This window comes from Colobus angolensis, unplaced genomic scaffold (genome assembly GCF_000951035.1).
Source record: "Colobus angolensis palliatus isolate OR3802 unplaced genomic scaffold, Cang.pa_1.0 Scaffold26, whole genome shotgun sequence".
Lineage (NCBI taxonomy): Eukaryota > Metazoa > Chordata > Mammalia > Primates > Cercopithecidae > Colobus > Colobus angolensis.
In genome coordinates this window covers 8,301,084-8,327,354 of record NW_012115821.1, presented here as the reverse complement: position 1 = coordinate 8,327,354, position 26,271 = coordinate 8,301,084, and the positions used below count along the sequence as shown (strand labels likewise).

General features: G+C 38.4%; 2 protein-coding genes across 3 annotated transcripts in view; one reads left to right on the top strand and one right to left on the bottom strand.

Annotated features, from left to right (window-relative positions):
• LOC105515385 (putative uncharacterized protein C3orf49) overlaps positions 1 to 26,271 on the top strand; it is a 30,966-nt gene that overhangs the window by 3,841 nt on the left and 854 nt on the right. Inside the window, exons 2-6 of one of the 2 annotated variants that reach the window (XM_011947188.1) lie at positions 1,267 to 1,586; positions 5,600 to 5,724; positions 9,078 to 9,191; positions 9,595 to 9,759; positions 23,586 to 23,648. In XM_011947188.1, coding sequence (XP_011802578.1) covers positions 1,267 to 1,586; positions 5,600 to 5,724; positions 9,078 to 9,191; positions 9,595 to 9,759; positions 23,586 to 23,615 — 754 coding nt within the window. In that variant the 3' untranslated portion in view covers positions 23,616 to 23,648. Of the gene's footprint in view, positions 1 to 1,266; positions 1,587 to 5,599; positions 5,725 to 9,077; positions 9,192 to 9,594; positions 9,760 to 9,831; positions 9,962 to 23,585; positions 23,649 to 26,271 lie in introns of those variants that run through there. The other variant, XM_011947189.1, reaches the window with a different exon arrangement.
• THOC7 (THO complex 7 homolog (Drosophila)) overlaps positions 11,779 to 26,271 on the bottom strand; it is a 29,892-nt gene continuing 15,399 nt past the window's right edge. The window contains exons 2-8 of the mRNA XM_011947190.1: positions 18,050 to 18,167; positions 16,906 to 17,033; positions 16,509 to 16,595; positions 14,505 to 14,562; positions 13,237 to 13,303; positions 13,064 to 13,133; positions 11,779 to 12,109 (exon numbers count right to left, since the gene is read on the bottom strand). Of these exons, the coding sequence (XP_011802580.1) occupies positions 12,042 to 12,109; positions 13,064 to 13,133; positions 13,237 to 13,303; positions 14,505 to 14,562; positions 16,509 to 16,595; positions 16,906 to 17,014 (459 nt within the window). The 5' untranslated portion in view covers positions 17,015 to 17,033; positions 18,050 to 18,167 and the 3' untranslated portion in view covers positions 11,779 to 12,041. The remainder of the gene's footprint in view (positions 12,110 to 13,063; positions 13,134 to 13,236; positions 13,304 to 14,504; positions 14,563 to 16,508; positions 16,596 to 16,905; positions 17,034 to 18,049; positions 18,168 to 26,271) is intronic.

Genomic DNA, 26,271 nt, shown 5'->3' with positions numbered 1-26,271 from the left:
TTTTTTTGAGACGGAGTCTCGCTCTGTCACCCAGGCTGGAGTGCAGTGGCGCAATCTTGGCTCACTACAAACTCTGCCTCCCTGGCTCACGCCATTCTCCCGCCTCAGCCTGCCGAGTAGCTGGGACTACAGGCACCCGCTACCACACCCGGCTAATTTTTTGTGTTTTTAGTAGAGACGGGGTTTCACCGTGTTAGTCAGGATGGTCTCGATCTCCTGAGCTCGTGGTCCGTCTGCCTCGGCCTCCCAACGTGCTGGGATTACAGGCTTGAGCCACCGCGCCTGGCACCCGCCCTCTATTTCTTACAACTGCATGTGAAACTATAATGATCTCGACATTAAAATTTTAATTTTAAAAAATACCGAAATTTCATGGATATTATTACCTGGAGTGAAGCTAACAAAAAATAGTTAATTGAGGAAGAATATTAGGTAATAATTGTATCACAGTATAGGTGATATTCTAGCAGAGTGGTTAACAACACAGACCTCAGAATCAGATAATCTGGACATAAATTATTTAACCTCTCCAAGCTTTAATTTCTTCATGTGTGAAGTAGAGATGAGAACATAAAGATTAAATTATATTATACACATGAAAGCACTTGGAAGAGTGTTTAGCACACAGAAAGCTATCAGGAAATGTTGTCTATTGTTTAGTCTATTGCATATAATAAAATATGCCAAAATTATGAAGATGGTACACGTAGTTGCTATATATGAATTTATAGTATGTTATCTAAATGAGTGTTTTATGTAAATGCAGTATTTATGGGGCCTTGGAAGTTACTCCTTATTCACTACTCTAGCAGACTCTCTCATCTTCTATTACTTTCACTTTGAAACTGCCAAATCTAGCAAAAACTATCTCAAACTATCATTGAAATAAGATTGCCAATTTGCCAGTGTAAGTTCATGGATTCCAACAGTCAGACCTGGATTAAAGTCTGCATTCAGTCCTTGGTCAATTAATTTAACCTATGTCTCAGTTTACTCATAAGTAAAATGAAGCTAATAGTATAACCTACCTCTAACAGTATTGTGTTTAAATTAAATAGCGGTCAGATTACTATAATTTGATAACAAAACACCAAGTAGTTGCTTTGGCTTTATTTTTCTGTGATTTGATTCTTGGTCTTCAATTTTATTTTATTTTTTTCTGAATTGTATAATTGGTTCACATTTGAAGTTTGTGTTTTAATGATTCAAATTATTCATTTTTAACTTTTCAGTTTCTCTAATATGAGTCATTTTTATTTTGTTTAGATGGCATAGGGCTGTGTCTACCAACTTACTAAAACAAAATGTATTGGTCCCTAAAGAGGAGTCATCCAGTGATAGTGACATGGGATTTCACGAAAGTCAACAAAATCAGAAAAGAAATTTGATGACGAAAGTGAAGACTGCTTTTGGGAGGATGCTGTCCTACAAGTATAGAAGCAAGCCAGCAAGTGCCAGCAAAGAGGGCTACACTGACCATAAGGAAGCCCTACTGTCAAACACGCAGAGCCTTCTCCCTAGGATTGTCAAGGAGCTTCCATCTCCCAAGTTGTTTACAGCAAAAATGAGAAAGCTTTCAGAGAATGGTAATCAAATACGGGCAATTTGTCATTGGGTTGAGGCCAAGAGGAAGAGTGAAATTAGGATGGATTATCTTGCTACAACAGTATGGCAGCTCTGAGGAGCTTGTCTGAAATGCAGAATCTCAGGCTCTACCTGGGACCTTCTGAGTCAGAAGCCACACTCTAGCAAGATCCTCAGTTGGCTTGTATGTTCATAGTGTGTGTGTGTGTGTGTGTGTGTGTGTGTGTTTTAGATGGAATCTCGCTCTATCACCCAGGCTGTAGTGCAGAGGCATAATCTCGGCTCACTGCAACCTCTGCCTTCTGGGTTCAAGCAATTTTCCTCTCTCAGCCTCCTGAGTAGCTGGAACTACAGGAGTGTGCCACCACGCCTGGCTAAATCTTGTAGTTTTACTACAGATGGGGTTTCACCCTGTTGGCCAGGCTGGTCTCGAACTCCTGACCTCAGGTGATCCATTCGCCTCGGCCTCCCAAAGTGCTGGGATTACAGGTGTGAGCCCCATGCCTCACCTTGTTCATACCTTTTGAGAAGCACTGAATTGGATTGCCTTAGAGGTTCCTCCCAGTTCAATTAAACAGTGTTCTAATCAGTTTAAAATCACTTTTTATTTAAATATATATGTGTGTGTATATTCATATATACATACATATATATATAGATATATGAAAATCAAACTCAAGTGGGATTTTTGGTTTTGTTTCTGGAAAAAGTAGTGATGCAGACTTTCACATGGCTACTTCTAACAGTGGAGAGGGTAGTGGGAATTAAATGAAAAAAATGTATAACTGGTAAGTCATAAAGTGCTCACTTTTATTGCATCTACTTTCTATGTACTGTGTGGAAGAATCAATATTTGAACTGTTAACTTTAAGTCGTTTTTGCAACTAGTAATAAGGCCATTTGCCATCCTATGGGTCATGACTAACAATACTACCAATGTTTGCATTCTCATCTGTAGCTTTTCAAAAAATAAATGGAGTCTAGGCTGGGAGCAGTGGCTCACGCCTGTAATCCCAGCTCTTTGGAAGGCCGAAGCAGGTGGATCACTTGAGCCCAGGAGTTTCAGACCAATCTGGGCAACCTGGTGAAACCATCTCTACCAAAAATACAAACAAAAAAATTAGTCAGGCATGGTGGCATGTGCCCGTAGTCCCTACTAGGGGAGCTGAAGTGGGCGAATTGCGTGAATCTGGGAGGCAGAGATTGCAGTGAGCTGAGATTGTGCCACTGCACTCCAGCCTGGGCGACAGAAAGAGACCCTGTCTCAAAAAAAAAAGAAAAAAAAAAAGAAAGAGTCTATTTTTATAGCACTTTTATATTTACAGAAAATGTAGAGTTCCCATGTATACCCTCCCTTCCCTGATCCCCACAGCTCCTATTATTAACATCTTGCCTTAGTGTGGTACATTTACAATCGATGAACCAATATTAATATATTATTATTATTATTAACTGAAGTTATAGTTTACATTAGGGTTCCCCCGTTATATTGTGCAGTTCTGTGGGATTTGACAAATACCTACTTTTATGTCACACCCTGTCATAACATGCATCCACCATTACAGTATCATACAGAATAGTTTCACTGCTCTATATATCCTCTGTAGCTTTTTAGTGTCCTTCACAGCACAGAATCAGGAAACACACAGTCCTTACAGTGTGTGTAAATATACATACAACTTCACATTTTACACACCATGATCAGGCAACAAAACTGATGTGTGCTTTTTCCAGGAAAAAAAAAAAAAAAAAAAATCTTGGTGGTTTCCAGCCGACTAATTTCAAACAAACTCTCTGTTCTGGAAAAAGCAGTCACTAATACAAGCATCCAAGCATCTAGCAATTACCTGGTATGGATTGAGCTGTATATTTCTGTTGAAAATAACAAAGAGGATATGCTTCTATATTGCTGGGGCTGGAATTGAAGAATCCAGCAGAAAACAGAGGATCAAATTTCTACTCTTTATCTGTGCACTGGTTTATTTTTGTCTTAGTTGGAATAACAAATATCAACTAAGATTTCTCCAGAAAATATACTCATCCTTTAGGATGTAGCTCAAACATTAATACCCTTTGTTGTAGCCCAAAATCAGTTGCTCTTCCCCGCTGACCTTCAAAACATGTTTTTATCCATTTAACAAATATCTGCTAAGTACTTATTATATGACAGCCACAATATTTGGGATAGAGTAGCACATAAAACAGCCATGGACCCTCCCTCATGGAGTTATAGCATAGAGGGGCTTTCGAACATGCAGAAAATTACATTTGTTCCAAAGGAGCACAGGATGCTATTGAAAGAAATCATGGGTGCTCTAACTTTAGGGGAGGGGTCTCAGGAAAGGCTTCACCAAGGAAGGGACAATTAAATTGAGATCTGAAGGATGTCTAAGACATAAGGATGGCTTACACAAGGTGGAGGGGGGAGAATAGTTTCCCAGGAATAAGGGAGAGCATGTTCAAGTCACAATATCAAGAGATCACCAGGCACAATTTAGCAATGAAAGAAATCCAGCAGAGGTTGGAACACAGAGAGCTAAGGAGAGGCTGGTTGAATTAGGTAGTAAGGGTGTCTGTCATAGGACACATTGAGAATTTTTAACTTTCTTCTAAGGGTGATAAGAAACCATAGGACACTTTCAAGCTGGGGATTTATATAATCTGATTTGCATTCTTAAAAGATAGCTTTGGCTGCATAGTGTAGACTGGATTGGATGAGGGTAAGTGCAAATGCAGGAAGAACAATAAGCACCCATACATTCTTTCAGGCAAGGAATGACATTAGCTTGGATTAGTCATGACAGTGAGAATGAGGAGATAAAGGGAGAAATAAGCATAGATAGAAGTTATAAGATTTGGAGAAGAGTTGGACAGTGAAGGGTGGAGGAGAGGGAAGAATTTCTGGATTGACCACTTGCTTTGAAGGTGGAGGCATCATTCACTAAGATAAGGAGCAATGGACCTGGATTGAAAAATAAGTCATGAGTTCTGGCTAGACTTGCTGACTTGAGGTCCCTGCTGAATAGCCAAGTGGAGGTGTCAAGTAGGCTAATGTATTCTCTGAGGCTCCCAGAGAAGTCCTTATCAATAGACTTTAAGCAACAAGATATTTTAGGTGTGCACACAGCATGAAGGAACAGTGTAACACACAGCAAATTGCAAACACCCTTTCCCCAATGCCGTCATCAAGGAAAATGTCTCATTTAGTGACCCCCTTTTCTAAGAAAAAGAGAGTACCTGTAGTCCCAGCTACTTGGGAGGCTGAGGCAGGAGAATGGCTTGAACCCGGGAGGTGGAACTTGCAGTGAGCCGAGATCACACCACTGCACTCCGGCCTGGGTGACAGAGGGAGACTCCGTCTCAAAAGAAAAAAAAAAGAACAAGAAAAAGAGAGTAACTTTAGGTTTAGTGCCTTCTGCAAAAAATAACATAGCTTTGTTTTTAGCATAGTAATTTTAATGCCTATTTATGATACTAGTCTTAAATTTATGGTAGTGTTTTAAAGTTTCCTTTATAAATACATTTATTGAGTTAAGCACTGAATTGATATGTTTTAAAATGTTAAGGAATCCAAGGTTCCCTGGCTCCTGGATATAGGAAAGATGAATCAATGATATGTAAATGACTGAGCCTTGAGCCATGTTTCTTGAAAATAGATAGAAAATTTGCTTTAATCCACAATGAATACCCAAGGGAGGGTCTTGCATATTAGAGGATTACTTTCCTAATTCCACAATGGTTCAGGGGAAAAACTTAAATCTCGAAGAGAGAGGTGGCTACATTGTCAAAGACTGGGTTGGTGTCCACTGAGGTCATGACCATAACAAAAGGCAAATGTTTGCAGGAGAAAAGATAAGATTGGGAAGAGCAAATCCAGTTTTTATTTTTAACTCTAAAGAAAAAAAGCCACTGAAGCAGCATGTGATGCTGTCTTCTAAGAATACTGTATTTTTAATAGGAAAAATGTGTTCCTCATTGTGATCCTTACAGATTCCTTTTTCCCCCTTTTTCTAAGCGACTATACAACTTGATGTTGTAGAGGCAGAGACAGAGGAGATAACCCAGGGAAATACACTCCTTCGGGCCAGGAGAACCACCAAGAGGTTTTCTGTGACATCTCTTCCTTCAGGACTGCAAAAGGTAAAACACTAAACAAATTTGCCTCTAAAGACTTACATATAACTCAATGTTTACAGATTTTGCGAAAACCAAGTTCTCTCCTACCATGAGTCCTCCACAATAAGCCCTTTAAATCTGCTGCTTCTGTCTCCTCTCCAAGAATTTAGGGTACCCTCTGGGTCAGATTCTTCTGCTTCTATGTTCAAACTGTTCAGCTTCTACTACATCTGGGCAACAGTGGAGTTTGGATATTTGTAACTGACTTTCTCACTCTTCAAATGTTAGTATATTAGCATTCTGGCCTATCTGTGCATACTATGTGGAGTGGAACTCATTAGACCAGCACTGTCCAATGGAACTTTCCATGAAGATGCAAGTATACATTGTCCAATATAGTAGCTGTTAGCCACAATTGGCTTTGAGACTTTGAAATGTGGTCAGTGCAATTGAGGAACTGAATTTTTAATCTTAATTTTCATTGAAATCAAAATGTAAATAGCCATATGTACAACACAGAAAATGCAGTGTAGATGATCTAGGACTCTCCAAACCAATGCTTTTACTTATCCATAGGTATGCATGGGTTTTTGTGTGTGTTTGTTTGTTTTGAGGCAGAGTCTCGCTCTGTCACTTGCCCAGGCTGGAGTGCAGTGGCACAATTTTGGCTCACTGCAACCTCTGTCTCCTGGGTTCAAGCGATTCTCTTACCTCAGCCTCCTATCTAGCTAGGACTACAGGCGTGCATAACCATGCCTGGCTAATTTTTGTAGTTTTAGTAGAGATAGGGTTTCGCCATGTTGGCCAGGCTCGTCTCAAACTCCTGGTCTCAAGTGATCCACCTGCCTTGGTCTCCCAAAGTGATGGAATTACAGATGTAAGCCACCGTGACTGGCCATGCATGTATGTTTGATCCTAAATTGCCCAGTCTATTTTTCAAAAATAGAACCATGGACTATTATTGTTATTTTAGATAAACTCTGTTCTAAGTGCTTTAAAAATATCAACTCGGATTATGCTTACAACAGCCCTATAATGTAGGTAGCAATATTATCCTTATTTTAGGGATGGTACTGAGAGTTTAAGTAATTTGCCCATGTAAGTGACAGAGCCAAGTTTCAAACCCAGGAAGACCTGGCTCTAGAGTCCTTAGTAGTAATTGCTATGCTATAGACTAACTGTACTGTCCAAATATGCTAGTCAATAGCTGAATGTCACTATCTATGTTAACTAAAATTAAATAAAAGTTCAGTCCCCCAGTTGCACTAGCTATGTTTCAAATGGCCAATAATCACACCTAGTTAGTGGCTGTCCTATACAGCACAGATAGAGCACATTTCCATCTTCAAAGAAAGTTCCACTGAACAGTACTGCCCTGGAACACCACTGTCAGAGTGCACTGATATTAGTTTTGAATTTTTGCCTTCTGTGTGCTAGGTTCGTATTTAGCGTGCCCATATTATGTTTTAGGCAGTTTGTAGGTTTGGGGCGGGGGGTATAGGGTGATCCAATGGACATGGTCTTGCTTCTGTGGAACTTACAATCAAATAGAGGAGATACACATTAAACCATAGCGCCACACAGCAGTGGGGTAAGGATAATCTTTTGAACAAATGTTGCTGGAACAAGTGGGCATTCATATAGGAAAAAAATGAAAATTGATCCCTGTCTCACACCATATACAAAAATTAATTTCTGTTCAGTTATAGATTTAAGTGGAAAAGGCAGAAACCTTAAAACTCCTGGAGGACAGTAAGAATATCTTCATGACTTCAGCATAGAAAAAGACTTCTTAGGACACATGTAACACTAACCATAAAGATAAAGATGGGGCAATTTGGCTATGATTAAGAATTTCTTTCCATCAAATGGTGCTAGATCAGAGGTTGTCAACTACCTATAAAAATGGTTTGTTTAGCCCTCAGAATGTTCTCAAAAATATATTTGAATTGGCTGGGTGTGGTGGCTCATGTCTATAATCCTGGCACTTCTGAAGGCTGGTGAGGGAGGATCACTTGAGCTTGGGAGGTCGATACCAGCCTGGGCAACATGGCAAAACCCCATCTCTACAAAAAAATATAAAAATTAACTGGGCATGGTGGTGCACACTTTTAGTCCCAGCTCCTCGGAAGGCTGAGGTGGGAGGATCACTGGAGCCTACAGAGGTCCAGGCTTTAGTGAGCCATGATCATGCCACTGCTCTCCAGCCCAGGCAACAGAGTGAGACCTCATCTTAAAATATATATATGTATTTGAATTAATTGTCCACATTTAAAAATTAGGATATTTCAAATAAAATTCTGGGTTTTCAACTTTCTTTTGAAAAATAAAAAGATTGGAAAATACTAAGCCCATTCCTCAAGGCAACAAGCAGGAGCTGCACCAAGGCACTGCAGGAGGTGTGTTCTCTTCAGTCCATACCAGCCCCAACTAGTCCTGCTTTACAAAACTTGCCTAGGCACTAGATTTTACCGTAGTTGTATTCAATAAACACAGACATAATGTAGTAACTGCCAACTATGCTAGTATGCTAGGTGCTTAACAGGAAAAAGTACTGGGTTTTATGAAAGAGAAAAAAGAGGGGTCTTACTTTAGATAGATCAGGGAAGACTCTGCAAGTGACATTTGAGCTGGGCAAGCTGGCAGGGTAGCAGTGGTTCAGCAGATTCCATTTGTAAAGGCAAAGGGTAGGACCCAGATCTGGTCCCATATCCTACTTTGTGTAGGTCTCACAATAGTCTTAATGCGAATTATTAAGCACAAGGGGAAGGAAGAGTAAACTCAGTAAGACTAACAAGGGCATATTAGCTAGGAGCCATGATCTGGGAATGATTTCCAATTGCAACACTATCAGGACAGGTACTTGTAACCAGTAAGCCAGGGATAATGGGAAAAGTATCAGGCATGGGGTGAAAAGAACCCAGAGCTTTCTTTTTATGTTTGAAGATATGACTGCCATGAAAATAAGGAAACATGCAGAAATGAGACCAAATTAACAACTAGATTCACTGATAATGAGCTTTCTTGGGGCACTGGTCCACAACGGCCCCACACTGTCACTGTGCCCAGCAGCTGCAGAGGCAATTTCTTCTTCTTCCCCTTATGAAGACCTGCTTTTTTCCTGATGCTGTATATTCTTTCAGAGTCAGACAATCTCATTTCTCTGCACCCTATAGATTTCTTCAAAGAGAGCTCTGGGCACAAAGAAGATACTTAGGTGTGGAGAATAATATGAATACAGCCTCCAACCCAATATTGTTATGTGGCAAATGTTCAGTTTATAAGAGAATGTCTCGAAGGTGAGAACTCTTGTTTAAGCACCATCACAAAAATAATGTTGGTAGTTCCTAATCTGATGTTTTGCATTTTTACCATAGGGGCCATATTCACCAAAAAAGAGACCACACTTTCCAGCACTTAAAAAAAAGAAGCATGGCATGAAAAACATCCTTCGAAAATCAGATTTGACAGTAGGAAAGCTTCAAATGCAGGTAGTGGACAAAGGCTTTTAACTTTTGAGTCTCAGAAGCATCAGAGAACCAGGCTTAACCAAATGCACAGCCCTGCTAGACAGCATGGGTGTGGGATGAAATTAATGATTAGCATTAAGAAATAATGTTAGTAGGGGGGCATTCTGAAAGTGGCTAAAGGATTGCTAAGGACACCTAGGATGATGCTGTGTACCTGATAAATATTAAATGAACTCAATTAAAGTGAAGGCATATACATAGGTTTCTTTTCAGAAGAACTGAGATCGTCTTTATCACTGGGTGGTAAATGTGTGCTTTCAAGCTCCATTTGCTATGACAAGCTCCATTTGCTATGACAAGCTCCATTTGCTATGACAAGGCTTTCCAACACATGGCTTCATTTCTTGGTATTTATCTGTCATAGGTGGATGACCTCATAGAAACAGTGACTGATAAATCCATGAAGCTATTGGCCCAAAGACATGCTGAGCTTCAACGGTGTGAGTTTCTGGGGGATGAAATTCTTCAGTCTTCTAAACAGTTCCAGAGGATATCCAAGAGAACCATGAGGAAGTATAAATTTAAAAATGTGTGTTTCCCATGTACCTGCTGTTGCTGCTACTGACTTTGTTCCTGATTCTTTAAAAGTTATCTTCCCTAGGCTGGGCGTCGTGGCTCATGCCTATAATCTCAGCACTTTGGGAGGCTGAGGCAGGCGGATCCCTTGAGGTCTGGAGCTCAAAACCAGCCTGGCCAACATGGTGAAACACCATTTCTACTAAAAATACAAAAATTAGCCAGGTGTGGTGGCAGGCGCCTATAATCCCAGCTACTCGGGAAGCTGAGGCAGGAGAATTGCTTGAACCTGGGAGGCAGAGGCTGCAGTGATCCAGGATCGCACCATTGCACTCCAGCCTGGGCGACAGCGCAAGACTCCATCTCAAAAATAAATAAATAAATAAAAGTTATCTTCCAAGAGACTCTTATCTTTTGGTACTTAATCCTGAAAAAATCTCTCTAGTGAATTAATCAGTGGGGGTGGGGATGGGGAGGCAGCATTTAAAAAAAATTCTACCCAATAGTCCTTTAAAAATTAAATATCTTTTTTGAAAAACTGGTATTTGTCTGGGGCACAGTGGCTCACGCCTATACTCCCAGCACTTTGGGAGGCTGAGGTGGGTGGATCACGTGAACCCCGGAGTTTGAGACCAGCTTGGGCAGTATAGTGAGAATCTGTTACTACAAAAAACTTTTAAAAATTAGCTGGGTATGGTGATGTGTTGCCTGTAGTCCCAGCTACTCGGGAGGCTGACATAGAAGAATTGCTTAAGCCTGGGAGGTCAAGGCTACAGTGAGCTGTGATCAAGCCACTGTACTCCAGCCTGGATGACAAGAGAACACCCTGTCTCAGAAAAGAAAAAAAAAAATGGATTTTTAATTCTGAGTCAATACAGGCAAATTTTTGTTTCATAATTCTTACTAATAACGGAAAATAGAAACATGTGTCACAGCACAGCAATTCTGCAAAGAAATTTCTCCCATGACTTGCCAGATGAAATTAGAGGAAGTATTCATAGGTATTATGACACTTTTAATATGACTACAACTGAGCTAATTTTAAACTTTCATTTTTAAGATAAAAATTATTGAAATTACAAAAATTAACATCATTAAGGTATGATTCATGCAAAGTGTCATGTTTCTTAACTAAAATAAATGGATAAGGATGGAGCTGAACAAGTATTACACATGTAATGAAATACTTAAGAAAATTACAAGTGATTCAGCCTTAGCTTAATTTTTAAAAAGATTATAAATTCTTTATGCAAGACAATCTTTTTTTTTTTTTCTAGATGGAGTTTCACTCTTGTTGTCCAGGCTGGAGTGCAATGGCGTGATCTTGGCTTACCGCAACCTTTGCCTCCTGGGTTCAAATGATTCTCCTTCCTCAGCCTCCTGAGTAGCTGGGATTATAGGCATGTACCACCATACCTGGCTAATTTTGTATTTTTTTTAGTAGAGACGGGGTTTCTTCATGTTGGTCAGGCTGGTCTCGAACTCCTGACCTCAGGTGATCTGCCTGTCTTGGCCTTCCAAAGTGCTGGGATTATAGGCGTGAGCCACCGTGCCTGGCCTATGCAAGACAATCTTAACAAACTGTTTACTTCAAACAACTCTTCACTTTATCAATACACTTTTTTCTACTGAAAATGATTCCTAAAGAACAAAACAGTAGAGAAAAGAGATCAACAAAACATTTGAGAATTATATTCCTCACATATTAAGGAGCGATATAGAAAGTAATGCGCATTATTTTACTTTGCATCTTATAATTACCTCTCATACCAGTGACTTTTAACAGCCTGGAACCTCTCTACACAATAAGCATACACCACAAACATTTTGCATGTAATTTCACAGATTCATGGCCCTTCTAAAGCCTCTTCACAGACTCCGTTTTCAGAAGTGTAACCATTTCCAGAAATTGGCCCATTTTCCCATGTACATCCTAGAAATGCCAACTTCTAACAATTTTCAACTTATTTTGTAAGCCAATCAATGTTACCAGTTAAAAACTACCTAGAATATTAATGAGCACAAACATATCCAGCTTAAAACCATTTTATTAAGCATTTTTGGATGTTGCTTCCTACCACTTAAGAATAAAAAAATGCATTTTAATAAAAACAAATCTATACTGAAGTCATTTTCCTTTGTGTGAGGAAAGAGGAATGAAATACACATTCATATTTAAAAATGGAGTATTTTACTGCCAAAACTTTAAATATCTTGAGAGCACATCACATTTTAAACACATTATGGTCACGTAGCTATTTCAATATTCCTGGGAGTGGTGGGCGATTAGCCTGTCTATGGCTTAGGATCTGTTTCCATGCTTGCTTCCTGAGCTTCTTCTACCTCTGAGAGTTTTTCATCATCTGTAATTGAGAAGGAAACATAAAACCTTAGTCAAGTTTGCCTATGTTTTATATTCAATGAACACATAAAAATATGTTTATCCTGTATTAGCCAATACAATTAAAGCAAATATGGCTACTAGTTGAATCAAACTTTAAAATGTATGTGATAGATTTTACTTAAAAAAAAAAAATCTGGGCAGGGTCTGGTGGCTCACGCCTGTAATCCCAGCAGTTTGGGAGGCCGAGGCAGGTGGATCATTAGAGGTCAGGAATTCAAGACCAGCCTACCCTACATGGTAAAACCCCATCTCTACTAAAAATACTAAAATTAGCTGGGCGTGGTGGCATGCACCTGTGATTCCAGCTACTCGGGAGGCTGAGGCATGAGAATCACTTGAGCCTGCAAGGTGGGGATTGCAGTGAGCTGAGATCCTGTCACTGCACTCCAGCCTGGGTAACTGAGCGAGACTCTGTCTCAAAAAAAAAAAAAAAAAAAAAAAATCTGGGTCTTAGGCTATTCTTTAAAACAATCAGAAGATCAGGTAACACAAAAATTTCTAATTGTCTACAGTGAATGTAAAGAGCAAGTCTCCAGTTCTCCAAAGCACCCACCACTCAGTGGGTATGCAAATGTTCTTATGTACTGATTCCTTACTATTGCCTGCCTGGGTCCTGAGTTATTACATTATAGTAATCAACTACAGTGAACCAAGAAAGATTCCAAATCTATCATCTTTGAATTTTTCTTAATATAAACCACTATGTATATCTTTAAATCCTATATTACCATAAATTAAGACTTTTCTACATATATTCAAGAAAGTTGAACTTGAGTACCTTCTAACGTCATCCAGCTATATTGTTCAAAAATAGAAGGTATACTCTCTCTCCAAGATGTGTATTTCAAAAGGTACATCCCTGGGTCATTTAAAAATCTTCATAAACATTTATTTTGAGACTATTTCTACTTACTTTCCAATGTTTGCTGAAGTTCATGGATGGTACTAAGAAGAACGTGAAACTGTTTCCGTCTCAATTCCAGCTGTGTTAACAAGAAAAAAATTTATATAAATGATGACCTATATATACAGATATATAGACAGACAGATAGATAGATCACAAAGGCTAAATATATGTGCAAATACCTTATCTTCAACACTTTCTTTAATGTGTGAAAGATGCTCTAATTCTTTTCCCAGAGCCTCTAGTTCCCTGGAAATAAAACAGTGTTACATTTTGCTGAATGGGGGAAAAGAGATTACAATTAATACCTAACCTTTTAGTTACTAGATAGGATTTTTAAAATTAAAAAAAAAGACTTATAAGGAGTTACAACACTCCATTATGGTGAAACTTCTAAAGCTGGGGATGATTTCTTCTTAACTTCTAAATATGGACTTACTTTCATTAAAATTACATTTTTGGATACATTTTTATAAGTACAGAAAAACACAGATAATAAAATAACAAGACCCAAGAAATGATACATATTGTGAAGCTTAACTTCAAGGGTTTTTTTTTTTGGTAAAAGAAATAAAACATTGCCAATTAACTCAAAATATCCTTTGAATCTTACCTCTAGACCTCTATCCTGGGCTGTTTTATCTCCTCTACCTCCCACTCAGGCAACTACTATATCATTCTAATTCTTTTTTATGCATATACTTGTATCCCTGAATAACATACAGTATTGGTATATAATATTTGAAAGGGGGTTCTAACTTTTTTTTTTTTTTTTTGAGATGGAGTCTCCCACCCAGGCTGGAGTGCAGTGGCCGGATCTCAGCTCACTGCAAGCTCCGCCTCCTGGGTTTAGGCCATTCTCCTGCCTCAGCCTCCCGAGTAGCTGGGACTACAGGCGCCCGCCAAATCGCCCGGCTAGTTTTTTGTATTTTTTAGTAGAGACGGGGTTTCACCGTGTTAGCCAGGATGGTCTCGATCTCCTGACCTCCTGATCCGCCCGTCTCGGCCTCCCAAAGTGCTGGGATTACAGGCTTGAGCCACCGTGCCCGGCCTCTAACTTTTATAAATGGTTATTATTCTTTGTTTCAGGAATGTAATAATAATTTAAAATTTACTATGTGTCTTTTCACTATGTTTTGAGAGCTGTGTTTTAAAAGGGCATAACTAGTTTATTCTTTTTAACTGAAATTCAGTATTTTAATATATGAAGACCATATTCTATTTGTCCATTGTGCTATTGATGTATATTACATGCATTTATTTTAGACATATAGGTGGCAAGGTCAGAGGAAAATAAACTCTAACAGAGAAGTATGGGAAAATATAATATTGAAGATCTGACCCCTCCTTTTGAAACGTATTTATTTCTGCAAAAATGAAATGCCTAGGGTAGTTTATGAGCATTTATGTATAAAGGTTAGTTCCTTTCAAAGTAAAGCTCTACACTTACTTTAATGTCTCATGCCTGTCTGGATGGTGTTGAATCACTTTTGCCAAAGCATCATATTCTGAAAGACATAAAAATATTTATCAAACTAACGGTTTTTTGAATGTGAATTATCAAAACAAAAATGTATAGTATCAACAAAAATGTATAATATCACAAACCTCTCCTAATCACTTCCCTAGTACATCAAGAAATGAAATCATTGAAAGATGAGTATTGCCAGTTTTAGTTGACTGAGTTATAATTATAATGACACACAACACCAAGTGTTCCAAACAGGGGTTTTAGCTCCCAGTTTTTTTCCATTTATATGTCGTGGACAGAATATAAGAAGTCAGCATAAGCACAAGCAAATTTAAGTTATTATTGATTATCAAATAGACTGATTCTGAGAAGGATCTTACTCACTAGTTGTCTAAAAAATAAAATAAAATAAAATAAAATCAGTAAATACATCCTACCATTAATTTGAGTTGTTAGTCAACAGCAAATTACACTTCTCACTCATTCCAAAAGTTAAGATTTCAGAAACGTGCAAATAACTTAAAATTCAGGTTCTACTTTCTGCTCCACTGAGACCTCCAAGATAAGTCATGTAACTTCTGTTAACCTTTCTTATGAAGTGATGAGTGGCAGGATTTATTTAAAAACCTCATTAACCAACGAAAACATTCCAAATATTTTTAAATGACTTTTGAACTGATACTAAGTGGGTATATCTTACTGTAAATAGGGCACCAAAACTTCACCATACACATTTTAAACTGAAAAAAACAACTTGTAAAAAGAGGAAATTAAGTTTTATCTTAATTAGTTCATTAAAAAGTGAAAATTCATTGTTTTAAAACTGAGCATATTAATTCAATAAAAGTATGATTCTTTTGAATACAAATTTTTTGAATTACAAAATAATACATGCCCTATGTAAAACAAAACAAAATAAAAACAGACAAAAGAACCTAAGCCATAAAAACCCACAACTTCAAAATAACCATTAACATTTTCTATTTTCTTCTAGTTTTTCACATCAATGTATCAGTTGTGATTACACATTATATTTTTTATTTTTATTTTTATTCAATCTACATTTTAAGAACAGCATTGCCTCTAACATTAAAAATTGTCTTGAAATAGTATTTAGGAACTACATAGGACATACTCTAACTTAAAAACAAGAGATTATAACAAAACTCAACTTTAACCTTATTAGATATTGTAGGCAGTCTAGAAATGTTTGCTTGCTTTGTACTTAATGAAAACTCACAGTTTAAATTCTTTTCCATTTCATTTTTTGGAAAGTAGCTCTATTAAACAAACAAACTAAAAACTCAAACCATAAATCTAGTATATTGGCTGGGCGCAGTGGCTCAAGCCTGCAATCCCAGCATTTTAGGAGGTCGAGACGGGCGGATCACGAGGTCAGGAGATGGAGACCATCCTGGCTAACACGGTGAAACCCCGTCTCTACTAAAAAATACAAAAAACTAGTCGGGCGAGGTGGCCGGCGCTTGTAGTCCCAGCTACTTGGGAGGCTGAGGCAGGAGAATGGCGTAAATCCGGGAGGCGGAGCTTGCAGTGAGCTGAGATCCGGCCACTGCACTCCAGCCTGGGCGACAGAGCCAGACTCCGTCTCAAAAAAAAAAAAAAAAAAAAAATTAAATCTAGTATATTTATGTAAATCGCCTCTGCTGATTAACTATATTATTTAGGCAAAAGGGTCCAAGATGGTAAAAATTTAATACTTAAGAAATACTGGGATAAGAAAAAAAAAGAGAAAAACAAAAGAAATACTTGGATAATCAACGTAATCCAGCAAAAACATTCTTTTCAACACAGACCTCCTTCTGTATTTTAAATAATAATATAGTTTTAAGGAATTAAAATTTGGATTATTTTTTAAATCAAGGTTGATTCAGGCTGCAGATTTTACCTCACAACATTAAAAACTGCATGAAAATAGTAGTCAGTAATAATGTATTTGCACATTAAATCCCTCAAAACCCTTACCTTGGCGATTTTTTCGTATTCGTTTTGCTTGAAGAATTTGCTTTTTGCACTCAGCAATTTTTTCATGTGCTCCAGCTATGCTACATTCTATATGAGAAGGTTTTTAAAAGATAGTGGTAACAAAATCAATAATCCATTTTTAATTTTAAAATGCATTTATAAATTAAATTCTATTGGTAACAAAATAGACATTAGTATTTTAAAAAAAAGCTGTAACCCAAAGTACGATATCATGCTAGAATATGCATTTTTATAGCTAACATTTACTGTATTCTTTCCATTAATACAGTAATTGTTATTATTCTTTTACCACCAATCAAAGAAAATTGTTAGCAGATATTATTTCCTTTAGACCATAAAAAATAAAATTACAGATAGAAACATTAAGATTCTTTACCTATTTCCTTGTAAATTTTTTCATAATTTTCCATTTCTCTGAGATTCATATCATATACTAGTAAAGTTTTGCCCATTGAAAATTCACATTGAGATAGCGTGCTCAGCATACGTTGGTACTGGCTATATCTAATGAAAAAGAGAGAAAACCAAAATAAGGATGCTTGTGGATTGACAAAAATGAACTGTTATAATGCTGGCAAATATTTGCTAATTAAATTATACCAAATTCTGAGAGAACCAATTGCTTATTTAAAATAATTTAGAATATGTGTCTCTTAAGTTTTCTTTTTATCAAATGTAGTATTCTTGAATTTAACTACTTTAGTTACAAATGCAAAGATGGGACTGCTGTTCTTACCAATGCATGTTTTATTCAAACAATTATTTGAATTTTGTTTAAAAGACTTTAAAAAATACTTTAAGATTTTTTTTAACTTCACAGTTCTGTTTCCACAATTTTTTCACTCCATAAAATAATTTATATGGAAAGCAAATTCAAATGAGGAAAAGTTTACTATGTTAAAAAATAAATAAATATAGTTGAGCGTGGTAGCTCATGCCTGTAATTCTGACATTTTGGGAAGCCAAGGTAGGCAGATCACTTAAGGCTAGGAGTTCGACACCAGCCTGGCCAACATGGTGAAACCCCATCTCTACTATAAATACAAAAATTAGTCAGGCATGGTGGTACTTGCCTATAATCCCACCTACTCGGGAGGCTGAGGCACCAGTACTGCTTGAACCTGGCCATTAACTTCTGCCATTAACTTTAATGGCAGAAACCGCGATTAGTTTCGTGCCAACTTAATATATACATACATAGCAGCAGCCTCTTATTAGCAAAGGAGAAAATTCCATTTAGATATTTTATCCTATTAAACACTTATGTCATAAAAGTAACCAAACTAACGAGTCTGAATTTAATCTTCATTTCTCCTTACCAATCTTCTTTCTCCATGTTTTAATAAACATACGGGAGGCCTCTGAAGAGAAGAAAAGGCCAAGAAAATCTACTCTTGATTAAGAGTTGACTCCACTGGACATTTAAGGTGAGTGAAAATTTTATCTATTCACAGGACCTTAATATATGGCCTAAAATCACATTAGGACATTGGTATGGAAACAACAGTGAAATGAAATACCCCTCTTCCTGGGACCCAGAGTTGCACCATTTAATGAAACTCTTCACTAGCAGATTAATTCTCCGATCATCTCCAGCACCATCTCCATCAATGAGGAGACGCTTCCGTATAACTTCATCTGTAGGAAAGAAGGGCAATGTTACCATCTGGCTCTTGGTAACTTTCAAGCACAAATAACCAGTTTGACTGTTCATTTGTTTATTCAAAAGAAAATTATTGAAATGTAAATGTATTTAATGCCACTGAACTGTACACTTAAAAATGGCAAGCTAAAATGATAATTTTGTTATGCATATCTTATGCTACTGCATATAATAAAAAATATTGATATAGTAAAGGAAAAAGAAAGTTATTGCATGACTATCGTGTGTCAGGTACTGTTCTAGGGGCTGGAGTAATAGCAGTGAAAAGATGTCCTTACAGAGTTGGCAGTCTACGGGGTTGTTGAGTGGAAATAATCTTCAGGTACAACAAAGGAAATAAAATAACCTGCCCAGACAGACAGAAGTTCAAATGCTCATGTCTTTGGCTGGTGAGAGGCACTGATAAAAGAAATAGATAGGAAATATTTAAAAGATGTAGTGGCAAACTAGGAAAAAAGAATGAGATGGGTCAGGGAAAAAGTAATGGATTTGTTAGATAAACATATAATTTAAGGCTGGGTGTGGTGGCTAATGCCTGTAATCTCAACAGTTTGGGAGGCTGAGGCTGGAGTATCGCTTGAGACCGGGAGTTTGAGACCAGCCTGAGCAACACAGTGAGACTATGACCCTATGAAAAATAAAAATTAGCTCGGTGTGGTGGCATGTGCCTATTAGTCCCAGTAACTTGGGAGTCTGAGGTAGGAGGATCACTTGAGCCTGGGAGATCAAGGTTGCAGTAAGCCATGATCTCACCACTGGACTCCAGTGCCTATTTGCAACAAAGCGAGAAGCTGTCTCTGAAAAAATTAAAAAATAAAAATAAAATTTTAAAAGTATATATATAGTTATCTGTAAGGTTTCTTTCCCCATGAGGATTTTTTTTTTTTTTTTAACAATACTGTCTGACTTTTGTCCCAAGGAAAAGAAAAAGAGAGAGAGAATAATAATAATAAAAAAACAAAAAACAAAAAACAGTGTAGATGACAATGATGGCCAACAAGTGGGGTCCAAATCTGTCTGCCTGGCAGTCCTGAGCTAGTGTTCTTTCCTGGACAAAATGATGCTGGATCATAACAAGAGCAAGGCAATTAAAACCATAGTAAAACATCATTTTTCATTCATCAGATTGGCAAAAGATCTGATAAAACTGTTGGGCAAGGGTGTTAGAAAACTGCACTTTTATACACTAATAAAATGCAAACTGGTAATTCTTTGTAGGGCCACCGAATGATAACAAATAAAATTAAAAATGCACATACCTTTCTGACCCCATAATTCCAATTCTAGAAATTTGTTCTATAGAAGTGCACTCATGCACAAAGACAGACATAAAGGAATGTTCTTAGTGGTGCTGTTTATAGTAGAAAGATTGCAAACCTATTCATCAGTAAGAAACTGGTTAAATGATTAAACATTCACATAATGTTACAGTATGAGCCAAAAGAATAGTGCAGATATACTGATACCAAAAAACTCTCCTTAGATATGTTAAGTAAAATGAAAACAAAACAGGTATTGAAAAGCATATACAATATGTTGCCATATGTGCAGAAAAAGGAGGCTTTGCATGTGTGCGCATGTGCATCACACATGCATGTGTGTATTCAGAGACAATCCTTGGAGGGATCCACAAGAAACTTGTAACAGTGGTTATTTCTGGTAAGAGGGACTACAGATAGAGGTGGGAAAATATATAATTTTCCTGTATGTCTTTGTAGAATTTGGGGGGTTTTCTGTTTTGTTTTTTATAGTATGCATTCATTATTTTTTAAAATAAATTTTAAAGTGTGAATAATTCCTGGAGAGCCTCCATGCTGAATCAACAGCAAAATCTTTAAACAATAGTTCCTGTGTGTAGGCAGAAGTATTTTTGAGTGCAGGTGCAGCGGAGATAAACTTTGGAAGGCAGATGGCTCCAGTTTTAAAATATATTCTGTGATAACATCAGATAAACATTTTTAGAATTGGGTTTGGTTCTCAGAGTCATGGCTTTGACAGACTGCTCAAGCTACATATTCATCAAGTGTTTTAATTTTACATTTTAAAAATATAAACTAATGCTTTCAGTTTTTTAACCACCATTATCTGAAAAGACTGAGACAAATAAAACAGTTCTTGAAGAGATTAAAATGCAGAAAATAAATATTAATAGAATTTTCTTACTACAAATGTTTTAACTTTATTAAAAAGAAGCATCTAGTGGGTGAATCTGGTGGCACTGATGGTATTCAACAGTTCCTTTGTTAGTCTTATCTGTGTTCTCAAGTCTCCAAGAAATACCATTTTTTTCCCCTGGATCTCCAACTCTAGTGAGGACTGGGGATTTCCTTCAAGTAATAGGAAAACAGTATCTGAGGCAAACTGGAGAGTGAGTGCCCTGATTGAGAGGAAAAAAATATTAACATATGTGACAGAGATTAAAGTTTGATGCTGTGGTTTGAATGTCCCCTCCAAAACTCATGTTGAAATTTAACAGCCATTGAAACGACCTGAATAGACACTTCTCAAAAGAAGACATACAAATGGCCAACAGGTATATGAAAAAATTCTCAACATCACTAATCAGGGAAATGCAAATCAAAACCACAGTGAGATACTGGCTCACCCCACTGAGAGAGGTTATTACCAAAAAGACAAACAATAACAAGTGTTGGTGAGGATGTAAAGAAAGCAGAACCCTTATACACTACCGGTGGGAATGTAAATTAGTACAGGTATTATGGAAAACAAAATGGAGAGTCCTCAAAAAACTGAAAATAGGAGCTGGAGAATTCACAACCTAAGTGTCCACTGATCAATGAGTGAATAAAGAAAATGTGGTATCTATACACCAACAATACTACTCAGCCATAAAAAGGAATGAAATAGTGTCTTTTGCAGCAACCTGGATGGAGCTGGAGGCCATTATTCTAAGCGAAGTAACATAGGAATGGATGATCAAATACTGTATGTTCTCATTTATAAGTGGGAGCTAAGCTATGAGGACACAAAGACATACAGAATGACATAATGGACTCTGGAGATTCAGAAGGTGGAAGTTGGGAGAGGGGTGAGGGGAAAAAAAAACTACATTGTGTACATTGAGTATAAGCACACTACTTGTGTAGTACACTACACAGGTGAGAGGTGCACTAAAATATCAGAATTCACCACTGATCTGGCTCTGTCACCCAGGCTGGAATGCAGTGGCATGATCTCAGCTCACTGCAACCTCCACCTACTAGGTTTAAGCCATCCTCCCACCTGAGCCTCCCAAGCAGCTGTGACTACAGGTGCAGGCCATCATGCCCAGCTAATTTTTGTATTTTTTGTAGAGACAGAGTTTCACCATGCTACCGAGGCTGGTCTCAAACTCCTGAACTCAAGTGATCCACATGCCTCAGCTTCCCAAGTGCTGGAATTACAGGCATGAGCCTCTGTGCCTGCCCCAACCCACCCAAAAAATGTACGTATATATATTTGTTTGTTTGGAGACAGAGTCTCACTCCTTCATCAAGGCTAGAGTACAGTGGCGTGATCTCGGCTTACTGCAACCTCTATCTCCTGGGTTCCAGCGATTCTCCTGCCTCAGCCTTCCGAGTAGCTGGGATTACAGGCATGTGCCACCATGCCCAGCTAATTTTGTATTTTCAATAGAGATGAGATTTAACCATCTTGGCCAGGCTGGTCTCAAACTCCTGACCTCAAATGATCCGCCTATCTTGGCCTCTCAAAGTGCTGGGATTACAGGCATAAGCCATTGTGCCAGGCCTCAATAATTACTTTAAAATTAAAAATAGAACTACCATATGATCCAGCAATCCCACTACTGTTTATGTGTCCAACGGAAATGAAATCAGTATGTCAAAGAGGTATCTGCACTGTTTGACATGCAGATGTCAAAGCAGCCTTATTCACAATAGCCAAGGTATAGAATCATCTTGGGTGTTCACCAACAGATGAATGAATAAAAATAATGTGGGCTGGGTGTGGTGGCTCACACCTGTAATCCCAACACTTGTGGAGGCCAAGGTGGGTGGATCACGAGGTCAGGAGTTTGAGACCATCCTGGCTAACAGAGTGAAACTCCCTCACTACTAAAAATACTGGCTGGGCGTGGTGGCGGGCGCCTGCAGTCCCAGCTACTCAGGAGGCTGAAGTAGGAGAATGGCGTGAACCTGGGAGGCGAAGCTTGCAGTGAGCCGAGATTGCACCACTGCACTCCAGCCTGGGTGACAGAGTGAGACTCTGTCTCAAAAAAAAAAAAAAATTGTGGATGTGGTGTGTGTGTGTATATATATATGTGTGTATGTGTATACACATATACACATACACTTAAATACACACTATATATATAAATACACATACACATACATACATCATATACAATGAAATACTATTCAACCATAAAAAGGAGGACACCCTGTCATTTCAACAACATGGATGAACTTGGAGAACATTATGCTAGGTGAAATACGGCAGGCACAGAGAGATAAATAATGCATGATCACACTTATATATGGAAGCTTAAAAAGTTGGTCTCACAGAAGTAGAGTATAATGGTGGTTACCAAAGGCTGGGGTGGCTAGGGAGAAGGAGGTTGGGGAAATGTTGGTCAAAAGATACATACTTACAGTTAGTCAGGAGGAATAAATTTCAAGAGATCTAATTGTACAGCAAGGTGACTACAGTTAATGATGATATAGTGTATTCTTGAAAAATGTAAAAAGAGTGAATGTTATATGCTCTCACCACAAAAATGAGAACTCTGTGAGGTAATGCATTTGTTAATTAGCTAGTTAACCATTCCACAATGTATATATACTTCAACAAATCATGCTGTACACAACAAAAACACACAATGTTATCTGTCAGTTTAAAATAAACACATAAAAAAGAAGGAAGTTTAATTGTCATCATGCCGGTTTTAAGAGGGGGAACCCTGAAGAGGTGACTGAAGAGGTGATTAGGTCATTAGGGCTCTGCCCTGATGAAGAGGCTTATGTGGCTATTGTAGAAATAGGTTAGTAATCTTGGAGTGAGCTCCTGATAAAAGGGTGAGTTCAGCTCCATTTCTTTTCTCCATCTCATGCTCTCCTTTGCCATGTGATACCTTTTGCCATGTTATGACACAGCAAGAAAACCCTCACCAGATTTGGCCCTTTGATCTTGAATTTCCCACCCTCTAGAACCATGAGTCAAATAAACTTCTATTGTTTATAAATTACCCATTCTCTGGTATTCTGTCACAGCCTCGGAAAACAGAGTAAGATGGAAAATTGTACTGGCAGTGTGGCTGTTGCTATAACAAATATCTGAAAATGTGGAAGTGGCAAGTGTTGCCCAAGTCTAGAATCATAAATAAAGACTTAAAATAAAGTCTTTAAATTTGTTGTAATTTTGTCTTTTGACAGATGACCACAAAAGGACCTGGAGACAGGTGATGACCTGAGACTCCTTGAGGAACATAGGAAAAGGTGATGCTAATCTTCTTTTTTGGGGGTGGGGGGTACTATCTCCTTCACATAGCCCTGAGGGTTAAGTCCCTCTCAGATCTGAGCTCTGCTCTCTTAAGCATTTAAGCTCACTGATATCTTTGGCTTTGGGGGTATCAAGGTTAGTTTGTGCTGTGAGAGAACATTTGACTTTGGAGTACCTAGGGTTAGTTTGTACTGTGGCAGGGCACATGACTTCTGGGTTCATAGTGGCTGACAAGTCACTGGCAAGGGCTACATTGTTTTGGCTCCCACTCTGGTGATATCTCATGCATGATGCCATAAAAGGCTTGGGTCAAGCCCTGAAGAATGTGGCTGGACAGAAATATGGGTTGCATCCCATTGGTGACCAGCATATGGCCGGAGGGAAATGTAGGTTACACTCTTTGTGGCGAACATAGAGGGCTGCAGTAGTAAAGGTAACCAACAGCAGTCACAGCAAGTGGTTATTACCATGGGGTGAAGGGGGGCATGAACTCTGGCTTTTGGAATTCATAGGTATGTGTGTTTTTTCTTACATGTTTAGATGAGGGAGGCCTCAGGCATCTGACTGGATCAGACAAAAAAGAAACTGAAACGTCATTGGCTCAGTTGCTCAAGGCAATCTCAAAGCCAAAGCCATTTTGGCTTTGGAAGACCCAATATCCAACATAAAATGGTTTCTTTAATTTCTAAAGATCTGAGTACCCTGCCTTCTGGCCAATCTGCCTCTTTTGTGTATAAAGTTTCTGGTTCTGGAAGCTACAAATATTTACAAATGGCAAAATCTTACAAAAGATAATTCAGAATTATGATGCCATTACATGGAATGTTCCAGATGAAAAAGACTATTCATCTAAGAAGTGCACTCAAACCCCAAGCCTCCCAAATTACTCAGAGAGAACAGAATTCTTATTGGTATTCAGAAGCCTCAAAGAGACAACAGTGCTCTAAAATCACCCTTTAAAAAGATTCACTGTAAAGAGCTAATGAAAAGCTGGAAATGGAAGATATTCCCTTACCAAGGATGGTAAAACTGATGTAACTCCTACTGCTTCCCACTCTCTTACTTTGCCTGAATATTTACAATCTACTCCTAAGTATTCAGTCTGCTTTGTCTGAATTGCCATTCTTCCCTGAAAAAAGCAGTTAAACAGTTTCCTTATAAGAGAATCATTTGAAAAATCAGGAGATAATTCCCAAGTGACTTGTACTCCCTGGACAAAAATGGACTTCAGGGCCACAGTTCAAGATTTTCCTAAACCTACAGAAGAATTTCACAAGTTTTCTGAAGAATTCAGGGTCTTACTAGTAACTCATTATTTTAAAATTTTTATTTTTTTAGACGGAGTTTCGCTCTTGTTGCCCAGGCTGTAGTGCAATGGTGCGATCTCTGCTCACTGCAACCTCCACCTCCTGGGTTCAAGCTATTCTCCCGCCTCAGTCTCCTGAGCAGCTGGGATTACAGGCACCCGCCACCACACCCGGCTAATTTTTTTGTAGTTTTAGTAGAGACATGATTTCACCATGTTGGCCAGGCTGGTCTCAAACTCCTGACCTCAGGTGATCTACCCACCTTGGCCTCCTAAAGTGCTGGGATTATAGGCACGAGCCACCATGCCTGGCCTTACTGGTAATTTATAACACCAGTATTCTTGATTTGTACCAACTAGTACATGTGTTGGTGTAATCTAGGGAGCCCCACATGGATGAAAAAGGCAGAATGGTAGTCTCCTGAGAATTCTATCAAGTACCCAACAAGCTCCATCCGATCTACTTATGGGTCAGGCAAAACCCAAAAGACTGCAAATTACCTTTTGAAAAGCCATTCCCCAAGTATTTCAGCTCCATGGCAACCGATAACCTAGAATGACATTTGGGCCTGTCCTAGGGTGCTTCCCCAAATAAGCAATCCCTAAAACAGCAGTTTCCAAAAATTCACTGCCATTTGTGCAAACAACCAGGACATTGGAAAAAGGACTGCTGAAAAAATTTTCCAGGAAAGCCCCTAAAATCAGGCTTCCCACCCACCCTGTGGTAAAAAAAAAGCTCCTATAAATCTGATATGTATTGGTATAAATGCTATCAGTCATAATTTTGGTTGAAAAATAACCAAATTTCCTTGTCAATTTCATCATTATTATAATGAACTCTCATCAGGTTTTAACCATGGCCATTTTAAGTCATGTTGTCAACAGTGAATTGTTTTGGTTCTAATGCCTTTTATGAAAGCTTTTGCAAGCAATTTTAATCCTAAAGTGCTGTGTCTCCAAAAAGCTATATCAGAAGAATGAAAAGAAGGCCGGGTACAGTGGCTCACGCCTGTAATCCCAGCACTTTGGTAGGCAGAGGCGAGCAGATCACTTGAGGTCAGGAGTCGAGACCAGCCTGGCCAACAAGGCGAAACCGTGTTTCTACCAAAAATACAAAAATTAGCTGGGTGTAGGGTTGCGTGCCTGTAATCCCAGCTACTCAGGAGGCTGAGGCAGGAGAACTGCTTGAACCCAGGAGGCAGAGGTTGCAGTGAGCCAAGATCGTGCAATTGCACTCTAGCCTGGGCAACAGAGTGAGACTCTGTCTCAAAAAAAAAAAAAGAAACTCTGACATGACTTTTAGTTTATATCAT